The following is a 17693-nucleotide window of genomic DNA, read 5'->3' as shown; positions in this document are numbered from 1 at the left end:
AATTGTATGATGTCTGTATGTTTTGCTGTTGTCTTGCTTGGTGTCATATGTTCACCTGTCGGTTGTGAAGATGCTCCGTTAAAGATATGTCGGGGTCGTCCATGGAGGACAAAATGGTTCTGATCTTCGGGACATTCTTCTCCATCGTCTTGAGCTCAGCTTCCATCGCTTCCACCACCTGAAAGAGGAGATTGTCAGCAACATCTTTAGAGATCGAACTTGTTTTCGTGTTTTTCACACACTGCATAAGAGCCAATTTTATTTGTAAAAATATGTCTGACAAGCTATCTGGCATCTGCAGTTCAGACTGAGGACCTTAGCTGCACATTATGTATCTGTATTTTTCTTTGGTCTACAGATGTCCATTATAAATCCGTTACCCCAGCCGTCTGCAGGAGCTGCTCCAGCGGCTGGAGGAGGTTGCGTTGCATTGTGTGGACTCGCTGGTCGTTGTGGTTCAGCCGCTCCTCCTGCGTGTGGACGTCACACACGCCAGAGATCTCAGCCAGCGCCGGCCTGAAGTCCTGCAGCGTGTCCCTGATCCTCTCAGAGTCGTCCAGCACCAGCTGTATAACAGGACACAGGTTTGATATTATGGTCAGTATTGAATAAATTGATAAATGATGATGAAACAATATAAAAGTACCAATTCAAAGCAGCAGTATGTGACAGAAATATTTTTTTTTAATACCAAAGCATATTCTATTCAAATAAAAGCAAAATACAGGGAAATAACTATATAAGAAGGAAAAAAAATAAATTTCTATTCAAATCTGCTTGAGAAATATGAGAATATAGAATAAAATGTGATATTAGACGTCACAGGTCTTCAAGCTTCAGGAATTGCTCTTTACTTGCTTGTCACTAACCTGCAGGGAGTTTGCATGGTTCTGGAGGCTTCTGGCTGAGGTGAACGAGCAGGGAGCGCTGAGCCACGACTGGGCCTCGTCTAACCAGCAGGTGGCGCTGTACGAAATGTCCTCAAACTCCTGAAGACAGGCAGGGATCTGACAAAAGGAGAACAGGAAACAAAAGGTCGATTTTTTGAACCCACTTGGACAACACAGTGTAAAAATGAGGTAAAAGAATAATGTCTCACCTTGCTAAGGAAGGAGGTGCGGTTCTCGGCCATCTGAGAGGCATTCTGGTAGAGCTGCAGAGGTTGTGTGATGTGGTCCATCAGGAGGTGAGCTCGATGCGGCTGCTCCTCCGCCAGATCCTGCACCTCGCTCTCCAGGAGCATCAGACGGCTGTGCCACGCGTCCAGCTCGTCCCACACATGCTGGAGAACAGAGGGTGGAGCTTTGAGATAACGTGATGTTCAAACTTTGACCTCAATCAGCAAATAAACATGATTTATTCTGTCCACACCTTGAGAACATTCTGAGCTTCGCTGACTGTCGGACTCTTCTGCTCCAGTAGCACTTTCACCTTCTCGAGGGCAGAACCCAGCTCCGCCACTTGTCCGGCTAACTTCCTGACCGGGTTGCTTCCCTCCATGAGCTGTAAACACAATCACACAACACGAGGGGATTTGGTTGGACAGAGCTCACAGGCCACTGAGGATCGATCCGGTGTTTTTTCTTTCTTACCTCCTCCTCTGCTCTCTGCAGCGACAGCTCAACGTCTTGTAAGCGTTTGCTGATGTCAGAAGGAATCTCTGTGTACCAGCTCTGCAAACCGTCCGTGATCCTCCTCAGTTTGTCCTTCTGCGTGGACAAATCCTCAGTGAGCTCCTGCGAAACACAAGAGAAGCATGGGACAGAAAATACGTGAGAGACATGCTCTGTCTTTGAAAAGAGAAGGAGTGCATCCAGTATACTATGACATATTCATATGTATCCCCTGAATGATAAATAGAGATTTTGTGTTTTGAATAGGGTTGCAAAGGGGCGGAAAGTTTCCGGTAAATTTCCGGAAACTTTCCCGAAACTTTCCAGGGGAAGTTAAGCTCAGGAATTTTAGGGATTTTGAAAAAAAATAAAAATACGCAAATTAAACGCTGAGCAATAAAGACATCATTCAAAACTCTATTATAAAGATGTATGGAATGCAGCACACGCTGCACGTTGCATTAGTGTTTTTTTACAAACTTTTTTCTCATCTTATTTTAGAGAACAATGCCACGTGCACTATCTCATGTGTGGAGGCATTTCACTCCATCCAATGTAGAAGGAAAGGCTGTGTACATTTGCAAATACTGTGCAAAGACCTATGTTAAGAATGACACAACGATGCAGAAGCATATAGTCAAGTGCCCAAAGTTTCCTCAGGGCTCAAATCAGCCTATGGCAAAACAAAATGTTTATATTTATGTCTGTATATGACAAGGTAAATACAGTTAGTATAAATTACCCACAACATTTCCAGTTTATTCACGTTTATTCCTGTATATTCCCGTATATTCCCGTTAATTCCAGTTAATTCCCATGGAAAGTTTCCAACTTTGAATATTCCCGGAATTTTGCAACCCTAGTTGTGAAGGATAAATGATGAATGTAAAGACGTGGAAAACATATCACATCATAACAGTTCTAGTCAAATCAGCTTTCAATGAATCAAATCGCTTGATTGTTCACAAATTGTTTAATTTCATATACATTTTTACCATTTCTGTTATTTTCTGTTACTTCTGCTGCTTTTTCCAGTGACATATGATTATTCTTCATAATCCAAAACTCCACCAAACATTGATGAGTAGCGGCGACTGATAAACACTCGAGTGTTATTTTCGTGTCTCATTGTCAAAATGCCACTTCACCTGCTTTCCTACAACACTTCAAAATCGGATTTCCAAACTTGAGAGGGATAAAGAAGTTAGCCCGACCTGTTGCTGGTTTGGATTCGAGCAGCCTTCCAGTTTGGGTAGAATGGCGAACACGTGTTTCTCCACCTCTTCGATCTCGTCCTCAACGTGCTCTCTCTCTTTCTCCTCTGCCTGGGCTGCAGCTACCACCAGCAGGTTTCTCTCTTTCAAGCTGCAGGGGAACAGAACAGCATCCTCTCAGCATCTCGGATATAAATTAGTAATTCTGTTGCACATGTATATTAAACAAATTCAATCCCACCTCCTGACGTTCTCTTGGATCTTCACCAGTGTTTTGCCCACAGGTCCAGGACTGACGGGTTCCTGGGAGTTGGATAGGCTCAGGGCGTGCTCCAGTCGGTGCTCCAGGGAGGCTAGGGCCTGCTGTTCCTGCTCCAGACCGGCCTGGTGTATCTCAGCCAGGGCAAGGAGCTCCTGGGGTTTCTCTTGTGTGAAGCTCACAGTGGAGTCAGGCACCTCGGCCTGAAGACTCGCCAAAGAACTGCAACACTGCTGTATCTAAAAGGAATAGGATTAAATCTTAAGTATCATCTGTATATTATTTTTCTCTGCTATAGGCAAGTGGGTCCTGTTTAGATTGACAGAACGATTTGAGAACTCACACTTGTTGTGATGTCCTTCCATTCCTCTTGTCTTTGTTCTGCATGCGCCATCAGGAGGCCAACACCGCGCCGGAGTGCGACCCAGCGCCGCCACAGGGCTCCCAGCTCGCCGTCCTTACCAACGCCACAACCCTGCATCGGACACCCAGCCCTCAGCTCTTCTATCTTCCCAGCGAGGCTGCGGAGATCCTCCAACAGAAGCTTCATTAAGGGAGGAAAGTTTGAGATCAGAAGTGTCAATAAACAGGTCGAATATTCCTCTTATCACCAGCAGAGGTGCCAGATTGTTAACTGTCAAAAAGGAAAACACCTGCTAGTTCTGCATTGAACTTACCGTAGCTTTATTCCGTTGGGAAACACATTTGTCATTTGATGTCACTTGTACTGTAGCACAGGCTGAAAGTCTGGCTTCAAACCCGGAGAGATGCTGACGTATGTCTTCATGACAGCTCGCGTGACTTTGTTGTCTTACTGCGCACCTGTGAGAAATACAGTCTTTAGGATGATTTCACTCTTTTTTAAAAAGGAGGTGAAAGAAATAATCCCATCATGATGGATGTGTACCTCTGCAGGGACTCCAGCCTGAGCTGGGCCTGGGCCTCCAGTACAGCTCTTCCCACCGACAACTGGCTGAGGAGGCTGATGTGGAGCTGCTCCACTTCTGGGTGGGAGAGGCAGGGCTGCTGGGGGAGCAGCTCCACAAGGTGGCAGATGTGAGCCTGGAATCCATCTTCCAGAGCTTCCAGAGCCTGCCGGGTTTGTCTCTGCTCCTCGGTGCAGTCCAAAAACCCACCAGGAGCTGACAAGAACGTGGCCTCGGCATTATGAAGAAAGGCTATTGCACCCTGAGCGGCCCACTGGTAATCCTTTAAGGACTCTCGAGCCTGGGATAAACTCTCCTATTGAACAAAAGGACAGTTTAGAGAAACAACTAATTCAAATGATGATTGTAAAGTTAAGTAAGTTGACTTGAGTAACAGAATATTTAAGCTTACCATTCCTATGTGACACTCTTGCATAGCTGCATCTCTGAGAGAGTGAAGCTCCTTGTTGTTCCTCAGGTTAATTTTGTGTCTCCGTCCCAGAGCTTCTAACACTCTCATCCCAGACTTCAGATTTCTCCAAATGACCCAGTGTCTTCGAAGTGCGCCATCTATTGCTTTCTCATCTGGACTGACCGGCTCAGCTCCCTCCAACTCCTCTCTTGTCCTTTGGAAAAGCTCAATCAAGGCAGGAAGTTCAGAGGAAAAGCGCAGACCTGGCAGAAGCTTGGCCTCTAGGTGTTTAATATCATCTGTGACAGAAAGCTCCCAGGAGACCAAAGTTTCCACAGTGTGATGGATCCTCTGCTTCTCTGAATTAAGCTCAGTTGGGTGCAACTCTTGAACTATGGCCTCCAGCTGGTCCCCTGCTTCTTGACACTGTGTCTTCACCAGAGGAAGTTCAACGAGGAGTATTTGGTAAAGTCTGAACCGCTCACCCATACTGAGCGATTTGTCTTTGGCACGCAAGATTTGCTCTTCAGCAATGTCCCTAGATTCCTCCATTTGTCTCCTCAGGTGCAGAAATTTGTCTTGCTCAAAGGTATTACGACAAAGAGTTTTGCACCTGTCTAAAAGTTCTCCAATGGTGTACAGCAGGGCACTTCTCTTGGCCTCTTGGCAGTGCTGAAGCTCCTGGACTTGACACTGGTTCTCCATTAGCATGTGCATCAAACGTGCATCGGTTGAAAGGGTTTCCAACGTCAAAGGGAACTTCTGCTGCTCCAAATCAGAGGAGATCTGCTTCAAGCTTGTCTGGATGGTCGATAATTCCTCATCGGAGGAGGTTCGCTCATGAATCAGCTCCTCTAGTTCCCAGCTGGTGGCTTTCTCGTGAGCTAGCAGTCCGTCCAACTCTGTCCAAAGGCCGGACAGTCTGTTGACAAGGTAGCGGCTCTCTTCTGGATTCAATCCTGCCGCGATGTCCTCGCAACTCTCCGCCATTGCCTCCACCAGTTTGATGCGGATCTGGATCTCCTCAGTGGCTAATTTGTGACTTGCCAGCTCGGTCTCCAGCATCTGGACGTCAACTTTGGAAACATTTTCCACATGGATCCAGACGTCTCTCGCAGCGTGTGATTCTGCTAGCCAGGCTTCCATCCTAGCAAGCTGGGATAAGAGCTTCTCCCTGTTGTGTAGATGCTTCTTCATGGTGTCAAGGACATGATCCAAGCTGTCACTAATGGCTTCATAGAGGTCCTCTATCGTCTTCAATACTTGGTCACTTTCCTCCTTCTCCATATCAGAGGCAACAACTTTCATATCCTCAACTTGAGCTTGCATCTTGGACCGTCGGGACAAAATATCGGTCTGAAATTTCCTCATGTCAACGATTTGAATACGAGCCTCCTCAGGGAAGAGAGCTAACTTTTTCCCAGTAGAGATGTGGTTTTCCGCCTGTTTGGCCCATATGATCAAGTCTTGTAATTGTTTGTTGATCTTGCCTGAAGAAATGCAACATGTGGAATTGTCGAGCTTTCTCTTGGTGACATCAAGCAAGGACCCCAACTCCTGAAGATTATTTTGGATCTCATCCTTCTCCTTCTGGCCCAGGGAGAAATGGACAAGAGCGTCTGACTGGGACTGTAAGTGCAGATAAAGCTGGTTATACAACTTTAGGTCTGTGGTCAGGCAAACTACCTCCAAAGCGCTTTTGCTGTCATTGCTCTGAAAGTTGGATTTCTGAAGATCTTCCAGTTGGGCTTTCAGCTGTTCGGCCTCTTTTATAAGAAGGCGGGATTGAGAGGTGGCGTTTGTGGCGTGTCGCAGCGCTCGCTTGATGCTTCCTTTTAGGAGACTCCATTCCTCTTGGACATTTGCAAGCTGGGCAAGAAGACTACCTGAACTTTCAGCGTCGCTCAGGTGAACCGATAACTGGCTGCTGAGGTGGAGCAGCTCCTCCATCAGGTCTTTCTTCTGCTCCATGGTTTGCAGCAGGGCGTTAAGTTTGTCAGCTTGGACAGCGCTACTTCCCAAAGCATTCCTGACAAAACCACAACAGAAATCATGAGCGTACGATTCATCAAGCACATATATAAACGCTTCCTAGTAATGATGATACAGCAAAAGCTTACTTAGATCAAAAAGTTACTCACAAGCTCATTTTCTCCTTCTCATCAGCCAAAACCTCTAGGAAAGCTCTCATCAACTTCATCTGTCTGTGATACTGTTTGACCTGATCCAGCTGCGCTGCCTTCACCTGCACTGTGGCAGAGGCATCCAGCAGGGCGGCGCTACACTGGCCTTCAGCTCTCTTCAAGGCAATCGGGTCCCAATCCCTGGCGGCACTCGTGTTTTTCATCGTAGCTACTCGCTCCTGCACACAGGACCTGTGCTCCTACAGGACACAGAACTGGCTTCAGAACAGATCAGAGGGTTCTCTACGGATAAAACCTGCTGTACATACCTCTGCCTCCTCCAGCTGCTTGGCCATGGCCGTGACATCGAGCTGAGCTGGTTGATATCGACATGCCAGGACTCGCTGGACAGTTCGTACCAGTCGGATCTCGGGTTCCCCAGGTGAGGACTTCAGGTACCAGTTCAAATCAATGTGTGGTGTCCTCTAAAACAAAAATAACAATAGCAAATTATTGGGAGATCTGTTTTGAGACCTGCTTGATAAAGCTGCCTTTGGGCTTGATTGATTTATTGCTAAACTTTTTTTGGGAAGGTTTTAAAAATAAACAAAACCAAACTATGTCAGTGAAAGTCACATATATTGAGTTTATTTCCTATCTTTATTCAAGAGCTTCTCATTTTAAGAGCATGGCTTCTTCATTTCATTCCAACGCTGTTGCTGCACAAATGTCTCGTGCTTCGGTCTGACTCGTCCTCAGGCTGCTGCTGCTGCAGGGTTTTAGGAGGGACAGTGACGTGAAGAGATAATGCTCTCAAAATGAAAAGACCACATCTTGAATAAACATGAGAGAGAAGGTCCGAACACAAACTGAATCCAGTGGGTGATTAGGGCCAGAAGGAAATTATTGTATCTTCTGGTTCCTTCCTGTATAACTTCCTGTCAGCAGCATCATGGGACTGCACGAACATCAGTCATAACACTGCTGCTGCTATCTGTTCACTGTTCCGTGCATTTATAATTGACTTCTTGCCCTTTTGGTCAAATGGAACTGCACATTTAAACTTTTACTTATATATTGCTAAAATGCTTTAAACTAAATTTCAGTTTGCAATCGCAGAACAAGGATTTGTTCTACGAAGAGTGAATAAATATATAATAATACATAATTTCTCAAATCAGTTTAGAAGTAAAGCTTTTGTACAAATACTGTGAAGTTCATACTTTTACAAATCAATTCTTGAACTCACAGCAACATGGTTTGCGACATAGAAATCCAACAGTTACTTCTAGACAGGTGGGGGAATCTGTGTTTGCATTTCATTCATTTAAAACCAGTTGATACTCACATTTATTATGTTACTTCTTTCCACCAAGCTCTGTATCTCAGAGAATATATCCTGCATGGTGGATCTGTGTTCCTGGGAAGCCATCGCCTCCCCGGCTGCACCCGGATCAGCTGAGTCACCCGGCTCCGTCCTCGCAGGCTCCGCTCCTCCGTGCATCTGAGACTACGCACAAGACAGGGGGTGGTGTCACATTTTACATTTCTTCTTTCCTGTGTTTACCTACAGATAATGACAGAGCTTCCTGTTCTCTCCCTGCTCCACAGTGGTAAGTAGCAGTGAGCCCACAGTGGCCCGGCGAGTCAGTGCAGTAAACTCAAGAATGTGCCTGAGTAGGGAGCAGTTTGCCCCGAGGGAGAAGGACTTTGTCTGTTCATCTAGAAAACACTGCCTCCCATACATATCTGAAGAAGTGACATGTGTAATAACTTGGTAAGATGAGGAAAAAACACCAAAACATGACATGAACTGCTAGGTCACTGCACCACAAACAGGGGAGGCACCTTTTAAAATATCTCAGGTATGAACCATAGAGGCATGAACAAGACGTGTGGTGTAGGTGGAGCGTGAGAGGATTTGAAAAAGAGGCGCTGGATTTCTGCAGAAAAGAAAACAGTACAACAGGTATTCAATTAAATCTCATAGGCTGCTGTTTTGCTCACGTGGGAATTACAAATATAATTTTTTCATACTGTAAGTGCTGCAAACAATAAGGTACTTGGGAAAAACACAAAACTTTTAAAGTGGCAGAGAATAAAGGTAATATATATAAATTTATATACCTAAAATGGGAAATTGGCTCCAGTCCCTCTTGCGTCCCTTAAAGGATAAGTTGTATATATTATGGATGAATTGATATTATGGGGAAATTAAAGAAAGTGACCTCAATAAATGAGATTTCTGAATCTTTTAAAATCTTGTTTTACTGGAAACATCATCAGAATCATGTTCTTTCAACACAAAGTTACTTTAGACAAACTGTGAGGTGGAAGCTGTCTGTTATACACACTTGTTGATTTCCTCAGTGCAGCACAGTTAAATCTCCAATTAGCAACAAACAAGTGTTGGAAAATCAATTGAATGTTTCTTAAAAACAAGGAACACTTTAGGACAGTCATTGTGTATTATTTAGTGAAAATAATGACAGGTTGTTGGTAAGAAATGACGTTTTCTGTCTCACACTGTACTTTCCGCTGGCAACGAATATTTGTACTTCCTTGGGTTTTCTTTATGGATGTTACTGTTGAGCTTGTTTGCTGTTCAAATAATTCTTCCTTGTCATCTTTATTTTTGCCTTTATTCCATTTCCATTTTCGTCCCTGATTTACAATCTGTCCTTGGAGCTCCTGCGGACTGAGTGTTCGCACACAGCAGGCGCCAGGAAAAAAAGAACATCGTAAACTGAGCGTGTTTGAATTAGCAGTCGCAAAGCTTTTCCTTGATTTTTTAAAAAGATACTTGATACATTTTCTGACGCCATTGAGGGTTTAAAGTCAAAGTACATTTGCTTTCACTGTAATTGTGTGTTTTGTGGCAGAGGTTTCTTCATCAAATTGTTTTGTAAGAGGCAGTTTATCACTTGTCCAGGGGTTATAGGTCTTTTATGCTAATTTTTTCACATTTTGAAACATGTTTCCAGCTCTTTTTGTTACCGTACAGCTGCTGAAAAAACCTAAACCCCTATGACACAACATTTAAATCCACAAGATCCACGAAATCGCACATACTTTCATCAATACCAACCCTCTAATGTTTGAATATTTAACTGAAAGATTTACACAATTAATGTTAAATGTTAAAGAACGAAACAAGTTCTTGGGTCGGCCCCCTGATCCGGATCCACAGTTTTTCCTTTCAACTGGATCAGCATGCTTCCAAAAGAGTTTAATAAAACTCTATAACTGGACTGAACATGCGTTTGAATTATGACATTCAAATGCCAAATAATGAGAGGAACAAATGCACTAAAGGCCAACGAGTTCCCGGCTGACGAAGGACAAAACTCGGGATAAATAAACGGTTGCAAAATGTCAGAAACACTGAACACACCCCCCACTCTGCCACGAGGGTACGATAAAGGAAACGAAGAACGGTTTAGTAAATGTCATGTTTGATAAGTGATCATTTAAGATGGCAAGGACTGTGACTTCATCTGGGACACCTGTAGACGTCTGCCTGCTGGGAGGACAAACTTCTTAAAACATCTTGAATCTGTGGAGCTCAACTAACTTCTTTTCAGCTTCTGTTTCTCAGTTTTTTTTCAAATCTGGAAAGCAGCAGCAGGTGTTATCATTTGGAACCGGACTTCATTGTGGCCGGGAGGTTTAAGATGTAATCGCAATGACCTTTGACCTTTGTTGCAAGGTCATTAAAAAAAATACATGAATATTTTCTCAGAATAATCCAAATAGCTGCAAATTGTTTACGTAAAACCTGTTCATTTCAAACACTCAACTGTATTAGAGACTATTTGATTAATATCAGGGCTGAGATAACTTATCCTGACCCTAATTCTACAGTGAAATTCATAGATGATTTTTAGTAAAGAAGAAGAAGAAGAATCCCACCTGTTCCTGTGTCAGCATCGTGTCCTCCAGCGACACAGGTAACTTTGATTCGCTCCGTTCTTCCAGCAGTGAAGCGTCCTCTCGTCTCTCCGGCTCCTCTGAGTGTTTGGACTCTGCACGTCCTCTACTCTCTGTCCCCAGATCTGTTGTTTCTGCTGAGTCAGCGTCAGCGAGGCGACAGTCGACTCTAGCGCCACTTTCATGGGTTCCTGATAATTTGGCACTCGTAGATTGCACCTCCTCTAAATCTGTGCTCATCGACATGAATGGATTTTCTAAAAGTGAGTCAGCCACTTGACACACATTTGATTTTGGCCTTTTTAAATAATAACATTTCAGGTTTGTTTTAGCTGTTTTAACACTGATTAGTGTTGAGAGCTGTTCCGATGTTTCCTCAGTGAACTGTGAGACACACGGCTCTGAACTGCTGACTCCAACTTTTTCATTTTCACAGGCTTCCTCTTGTTCTCGAGCAGCAGCGGTGATTCCCATAAACGTGTTTGATTGTGCCGCTAAACATCCAGAGACTATTTCTGTGGCAGAAGAAAGGAAGTCAATGTGCTTTGTTGCCACGGACGAGTCACAGTGTGGTGACGGGTTTGAGTCCATATCATAATTTGGCCTCAGATCAGTTATCGAGTCTATATCTGGTGGATGAGACGTAAACTGTTGTGATTCCTGTTGGATTTCTGCTATAAAAACCTCAGGGATCTTTTGGACTTGAGTAGATAATAAGGCCTCTTGTTTAGCTGTTGGTATAAAACTAGCAGAAATATACGTTTCATCTTCTCTTGTGGCCGTAGCTTCTTTGTTAGTGTTTCTGAAACGCTCGGTGGAGGGAGCCTGTTTTTCTAGAGTGCAAAAATCGCCGGTGGTTATTATTCTGTCGTGATTCTGGTCACTTTCAGAATTGTCCTCGTCTGTGGCCGAGGAGGAAGGACACTCTGGGGGACACGTCTCACTTTTACAGGTTCCTCCTGCCGTCTCTTTGTCGTCCAGTTCCACTTCGCTACGACCTTGACTCACCTACACAACCGGGGACATTGAATGAAAACATGAAACCCACAGTAGAACATGTCCATCGTCTCTTTGTGCTGTGATATTCAGAGGCTGAAAAAGAAACTCACCAGGCTTTTAGACGGGACTTCAAGTGCACATGTGCTTTCCCTGAGAGCGGCTGAAGCAGTTTTCTCCAGATCCGTCCAGACTTTTGTTCCAAAACAATTTAGGAGAAAATCTTTGCCTGAGAGCACGGCGAGGAGATGTCGCCGCAGCTGCAAACCTTCATCCAGAGCGACCTGCCAGAGCACAGACACATGTCAAACTCCAACAGAGACATCTTGTTTTTAAATCACTGACCTACGTGGACAGTGACAGCTATTGTTGTGGTGTCGCAACAACCAACTGTGCTCTCACACCTTGGAATGCCTGGTATGTTGACGCTGTGTGATGTTGAGTGAAGATGTACTTTGCAACATCTTCACCTTGACATGTCAACATACTGAGAGTGAGCAGGCAGGAAGCTTTCCATGCTCAGGATTTAAACTTAGTTAGCAGGTTGAGATTTAATCATTTTTAATGTTGGACAAAATACATATTTGTGAGAAATTGACATAAAATTCATCCTCTGGAGAACATGAGAACATGATTATTTCGTCAATATCCATAGACAAGTTTATGATATTTCACTGTAAACCACAAATGTCAAAAGTAAAAGTCAAGAAAATCACCAAATCAGTCTGATTAATCATTTTTTGCTGATATACTTCAGTCTGGACCCAGTGAGTACATTATAAATAGAGTGGCTATCACGGCTAAAAGACAATTAGGATATTAATCTATTCGTAATTGAGCCCAAATCTTTCCTTTTCATAAAGCGCTTAGATTGAATCTGTAAAGTTTGCTTGGTAATTTTAACATCAGTAAATGATTATCATGTCAAATCATTGACAGCAATTTATTAACTGTGCGGTCGGATTGAAGAGTTGTTGGCAGCTGCAGATTTCAGGCTGATGGGGAAAAATGAGTCACGACATGTTTATGATCATCAGTAATAGAAAAAAGCAAACATTTGCTGAAATGAGCCACATGCTCCCCTGTGAGGACGGAGCAGCATGTTCCACATGTGTCACACGGGGGAGGAGGAGGAGGAGGAGGAGGAGGAGGAGGAGGAGGAGGAAGAGGAGGAGGAGGAGGTATTTCCATTTCAGTAAGAATAGAGGAATAATGGACCTGTGGCATTTTAAGTTCATAAAAAAAGATCAAAGTCCCACTGGGGAGAGAAATGTTATATTTTTTCAGATATGACAAAACAGTCTTGTTATGAGCATATGGCACAGAAGTTAAAGATTGAATCATATTTCCCCGAAAGCCCTTTCTTTTATTTGAATTTGGACCGAAGTTCTATTAAAGTGGGTGTTTATCAGAAATTCAAGCACATAATATTTCTGACATTTACTTCACAAGTTGATGCGAACATCGATTGACACTGGGAGAGAAGAAAGTAAATCTGAGGGGATTAGCTCCATGGTGTGATTCTCAAAGACGTGTTTCAAAGGAAGTGGCGTGCAACCAACAGGATCTCTGGCGATCCTGGAAAGATAGCCAGATAATGTATGGCGTGATTTGACGTTAAACAAATAAGATTTGGGCTTTTGTGAGGAACTACACAGTCACACGATGGCACCGGGGGTCAGTTAAAGTCCAGCATACGTACAGTTTTTAAATTCATTTTATTTTGGATATGGTTCAGAATGGATTTGTTTAAATGCCAAAGGCAAAAGCAGATGTCTCCCTAGATGGAAGCAGAGATATGAGTCTTACCTGGCTGGGCGGTGGCGGCTCAGCTCGCACCAGTTGGCTCCAGAGCTGCAGCTGCCTGATGACCTCTCTCACCCGGACAGCAATCTGCTCTGCACACTCCTGCTTCTTCTGCAGGAAAATGGACCTGAGGCTACAGAGAGGACACGCCAGGGACAACAAGCAGGCTGGAAATTAGTCCAAGGGATATTCAGAACTTGTTTATATGCACATGTAGCAAGAGCATTTTCAAATAGACAGTGGTTCTTTCGTTTTTAAGATAAAAAGTAGCCACTCTCGTTGATACTGAAGATGTTTTAAACCAAATTTTTTGTTTGACATCCCTGCAGACCAGGAAGTCAAAAGTCACAATCCGAGGAATGCAACTTTTTCGTTAGAGAAGGCAGAAATGAGGTAAAGTACCTGTTAAGGTCTTCAACAGCTCCATCGATGGTCACAATGACATCTGCAGGAAGCATGTTGGACTCTCCGATATTCTGCAGCACGTGAACTCTCGCAGCCCACGATGAAAGCCCGTCATCGAAGTCCTGAGAGAGAGGGACATGTGTTTGGGGGTTGAGGATTTTCATCAGCTGTCATAAGATTTCACTCATGAACCAATTAAAATGGGGTAAATCCACATTTTAACAAATCTTCCACATCACCTGGATAGTGCTCCACTGCTGCTGGAGCTGGCTCGGGTCGGGGAACACGTCATGGTTCACAAACAGTTTTCCAACATTTCCAGACAGCTCTTTCAAAGCTGTCTGAACGCAGGAGACGTCTTCCTTCACTTGTTGAACCCTGCTGCTGTTTCCTGTGAGTGGGGCCAGCTGTTCTCCAGCGCTGCTGTCTAGTGCCCTCTTGTGGTTTTGCTGGTCGAAGACCTGCTGGGACAAGCTGGTTTGGTCCTCGGCGGCACAAGTCTCTGTTTCAGAGTCCTTCAGCATTTCAAGTTGCAAAATGTCCTTTTCTAAGTCTGTTACTTCCTGTGGCGACACCTGGAAATCAGAGAATCAGGCTTAAACATTCACTTTACAGAGATGCATTGTTTTATTGTAGAAAGGAATAGGATGTAAAAGATGCACAACAGCTTATACATGAATTAATAGGTCAGTTTACTTCATGGATCTCACCTCCAGAGCTGGTGCATTAGTGGCCAGTGCAGCGGAGCTTCCTTTCTGGGCTTGACCGGCCAACATCTTGTTTGGCTGGGATTTCAAAGTAAAGGCGCCCAAATGTTCATCATCACTCTGACGCTCCTCCAGGCGGCAACATGCATCCTGTGGACATGTCAGGGGAAACAGAGTCAGAGGCCTTCTACAGTTACTTACTTATTGTGATTACAATAAACTGGTAGTTCCCACTATCTGATGTATGAATGAAACTCTGTCAGAAAACCACATGATCCCTTCATGGGCCAAACCAAGCTCCATAATCTGTTTAACTTGGAAGGTCACTCTAAATAAAATGGGGCATTGATGCGATATTACTTTCCACGTGGTTTAAATGTCTCTATGATTTTTCCAGTATAACATACAACAACAAACAGACGAGTTTGTGTAAATTCCAGTCGTCACAACATCAGTTGTGCGCAACGAGCAGACACTCCTCAGTTTGAGACAAGTAGGAACAAATGTCGAGGTAAAGAAACAACAGATCAGTGGGACCACACCCTGAGGTGATAGTACACGTTTGTGTAATCACACCCATTCACAACATGCTTTATTGCAGAAAGTCCGTTCTGGATTCAGATGTGATTCACACTTTGAGGATTACAAGCACTTCACATTCAGAAGATCAAGTTTAGATGTGTTGCGTGTGTGGGCGAAGTTTTCTTACTTGAGCAAACTGAAGCCTCTGCTCTACAGGACACTGGAAACCGGAGCTTTCACCGAGTGGAGCATCAACAGGTTTCCTCAGATCTCCAGCCGAGGATGGTGCAGATTCTTCCTCCCTGCTCGGCGAGCGCTGCTGCTCCTCGGTGCCTTGTAGTCTGTCGGCGTGGAAGTTGCATCGCTCCAGCAGTTTGCTTCCTGCGTGCACCAGCGCAGACTGCTGAAGGTTACTGCTTTGTAGGGACGACACGAGCTGGCGGAGGAGCTCTGTCCTCGCCCTGCAGAAAGAAAAAGGGAGTTGTCGTTTGGCTACAGTTTTTTCACTCTTTCAAATGTTAATGAGGGAGCAAAAAAATGAAGGTTAGTCCCTGTCAGGGCCAAGGTTGCATACTGATGTGATAGATACAGTAAAGTGGAGAAGAAGAAAATCTGTCACAGCCTTGCAGCTCAGGAGAAGAAGAATTCAACTCCACTCGATAAACAAAGTTTCACATTAAAACAACATATTTTAATGTTTTTTACCAGATTTGAATGAACTTTTAATGGGAAAAATAGGATTGTGTCATTAAATATATCTCAATTAACAGTATTCCATCTTTTGTGTGACAGCAAACAGTCGTAGTTCAGCATGTTTCTGTCCCAGTCAGAGATTAACAGGCTGTACAGCCTCCACCAGTCCTGTTTGTGGTTTGAATTATTCAAAATCAAAACAATGAACTTTACATGTTGCTCTAGTGTTTCTGATTTCAATGTAGAGCTTCTGTTTTTTCTGACTCTTTCCATCTTTCTAGTTTGATTAAATCACAATATAATTGGATATAAATAATAATTATTAAATTAATTATACTGTCAATGGGTGTCACTGAGCAAATCTGCCTACATATTAATATTGGTGCATTTATGTTTGCCCTATATATAATACATGAAAATACCCTGCCCTCATTTTAAATTATATTATCATATAAATAATAATAAAATATGTTGTTTTCATTTGCAGAGAGATATGCATTAGGAATGATTGATTCTCTTATATTGTTGAGCACACAGAACATTGAGGCCTTCACACAGAATATGTTTGTTAACCTTAGTTGAAGTGCTTCCTCTTGCTGGACACTAACATCCTCGTCCTTCGCTGCTGTTTTTTCAGCGACTTGCAGCCATTGCTCCAAATGCTCGCTCTCCCTTTGCAGCCTGCGACACAAACAAACACACACACAAACACAGCATGAACGCAGGAATAACACTTGTGTACAATATGCACAAGCTGCTGTACATTAAAGTGAGAAAGTGAGAGCAACAGACAGTGGAAATCAGAAAGTCCTCTCATGGTTAAATCTTGTACAGTAAATATTTTCTACTCTCTTCACTGATCACAGTCGATCCTTCTTTCAGACTCGTTTGTATATTCAGTTCAGGTTTTGCCTGTTTTGTCTCTTGGTGCAGGTTCACATGACGAGAACGTCTGAATCAAAGCCAAATAGAAGCTATTGGATGATCAATTAAAAAAGTAAAAGCATCTGAGCAAAATCCGGAAACACCAGCTGAGCAGCTTAAGTGTGAAATTTGCAGGTGATGTGTGTGTTTCATGCTACACAGCTAAGATGACGTAGAGTTTATTAAATTCCACTCCTGATGTGTAAATCGTTACACATTAAATGACAGATTAATGGGAATAGCTATTTGAAACTGGCACCTGTCGAGATCCTGGATATTCCGCTGAGTCTGTTCTTCCACCTCAGAGAAGAGCTGATGTGAGCTCCTCACTTCCTCCTGCAGCTGCATCACCTCTGCAGACAGACTCTGAAGAACATCTGGACTGGAGACTGAGGTCAAAATACTCAGATCCTCCAGCAAACTCTCTGCTTTCTCATCCTGGGTCTGGAGCTGCAGACACAGATCCTGCAGAGAAGAAGGAAGAGCAACAGATATTAGTTTATTTGTTTTTGTTTGGTGACTTCTCTCTGTTGTTGTGTCTGTTTCCTCTTCAGGGTGTTTGGGCTAAATTATTCCCCAGGTGCCCAAACACCAAATTAAAGGTTCCTGGAGAAACCAAGTGAAAAGATGTTGAGGGGGTGTTGATGATGTTTACTTTTAACACCTATATTTATAAATATTGGAATGGAGTTGATAGAAATGTCCTTTGAGTATTTGCACATCAAATACTTCCACTTCCACAAAGCATCTTCAAAAGAATTATTTAACTTATGTGCATATGCAGGAAAATATAATAAAGTTTGACTGTAATGATTACAAATATTTTTTTTACTTTAAGTTGTGTGAGCACTCCTGCCACATCTGATCCACTGAGAGAGAGGAGTGAGTCCCGGATCTTCTGCAGGGACGTGAAGCAGTCGGACATCCTGGCACTGATGTGTCCCTTAGCAGCCACCGTCTGCCTGTACACGTCCTCTGCCTCAAAAACAAGCTCCTTCAGCTGCTCCAGCTTCTTCCTCATCTGGGTCTCCACCACCTAGATGACATAAAATCAACAGAGAGACGTACAAGACACTGTGACTCCATGTGTCTCTACAAGCATGTACAAACACTGCATATCAAGAATAGTAGTAGTGTTTCAGTTCAGTTCCTTATTTTCTGTC

The 17693-nt window shown here is 43.6% G+C and overlaps 1 protein-coding gene across 1 annotated transcript in view; it reads right to left on the bottom strand.

The window, feature by feature from the left end:
- Positions 1–17693, bottom strand: part of LOC133024829 (nesprin-1) — a 69993-nt gene that overhangs the window by 37025 nt on the left and 15275 nt on the right. The window contains 24 exon segments of the mRNA XM_061091993.1: positions 56–178; positions 381–566; positions 870–1007; positions 1100–1282; positions 1372–1503; positions 1593–1736; positions 2828–2978; positions 3069–3325; positions 3430–3630; positions 3764–3908; positions 3994–4328; positions 4425–6453; positions 6566–6807; positions 6877–7032; positions 7896–8057; positions 11587–11757; positions 13283–13412; positions 13682–13806; positions 13924–14259; positions 14395–14541; positions 15101–15374; positions 16180–16287; positions 16790–16995; positions 17363–17566. Of these exon segments, the coding sequence (XP_060947976.1) occupies positions 56–178; positions 381–566; positions 870–1007; positions 1100–1282; positions 1372–1503; positions 1593–1736; positions 2828–2978; positions 3069–3325; positions 3430–3630; positions 3764–3908; positions 3994–4328; positions 4425–6453; positions 6566–6807; positions 6877–7032; positions 7896–8057; positions 11587–11757; positions 13283–13412; positions 13682–13806; positions 13924–14259; positions 14395–14541; positions 15101–15374; positions 16180–16287; positions 16790–16995; positions 17363–17566 (6285 nt within the window).

This window comes from Limanda limanda, chromosome 18 (assembly GCF_963576545.1).
Source record: "Limanda limanda chromosome 18, fLimLim1.1, whole genome shotgun sequence".
In the NCBI taxonomy this organism is placed as follows: Eukaryota; Metazoa; Chordata; class Actinopteri; order Pleuronectiformes; family Pleuronectidae; genus Limanda; species Limanda limanda.
This window is presented reverse-complemented; position numbering and strand designations above follow the sequence as displayed.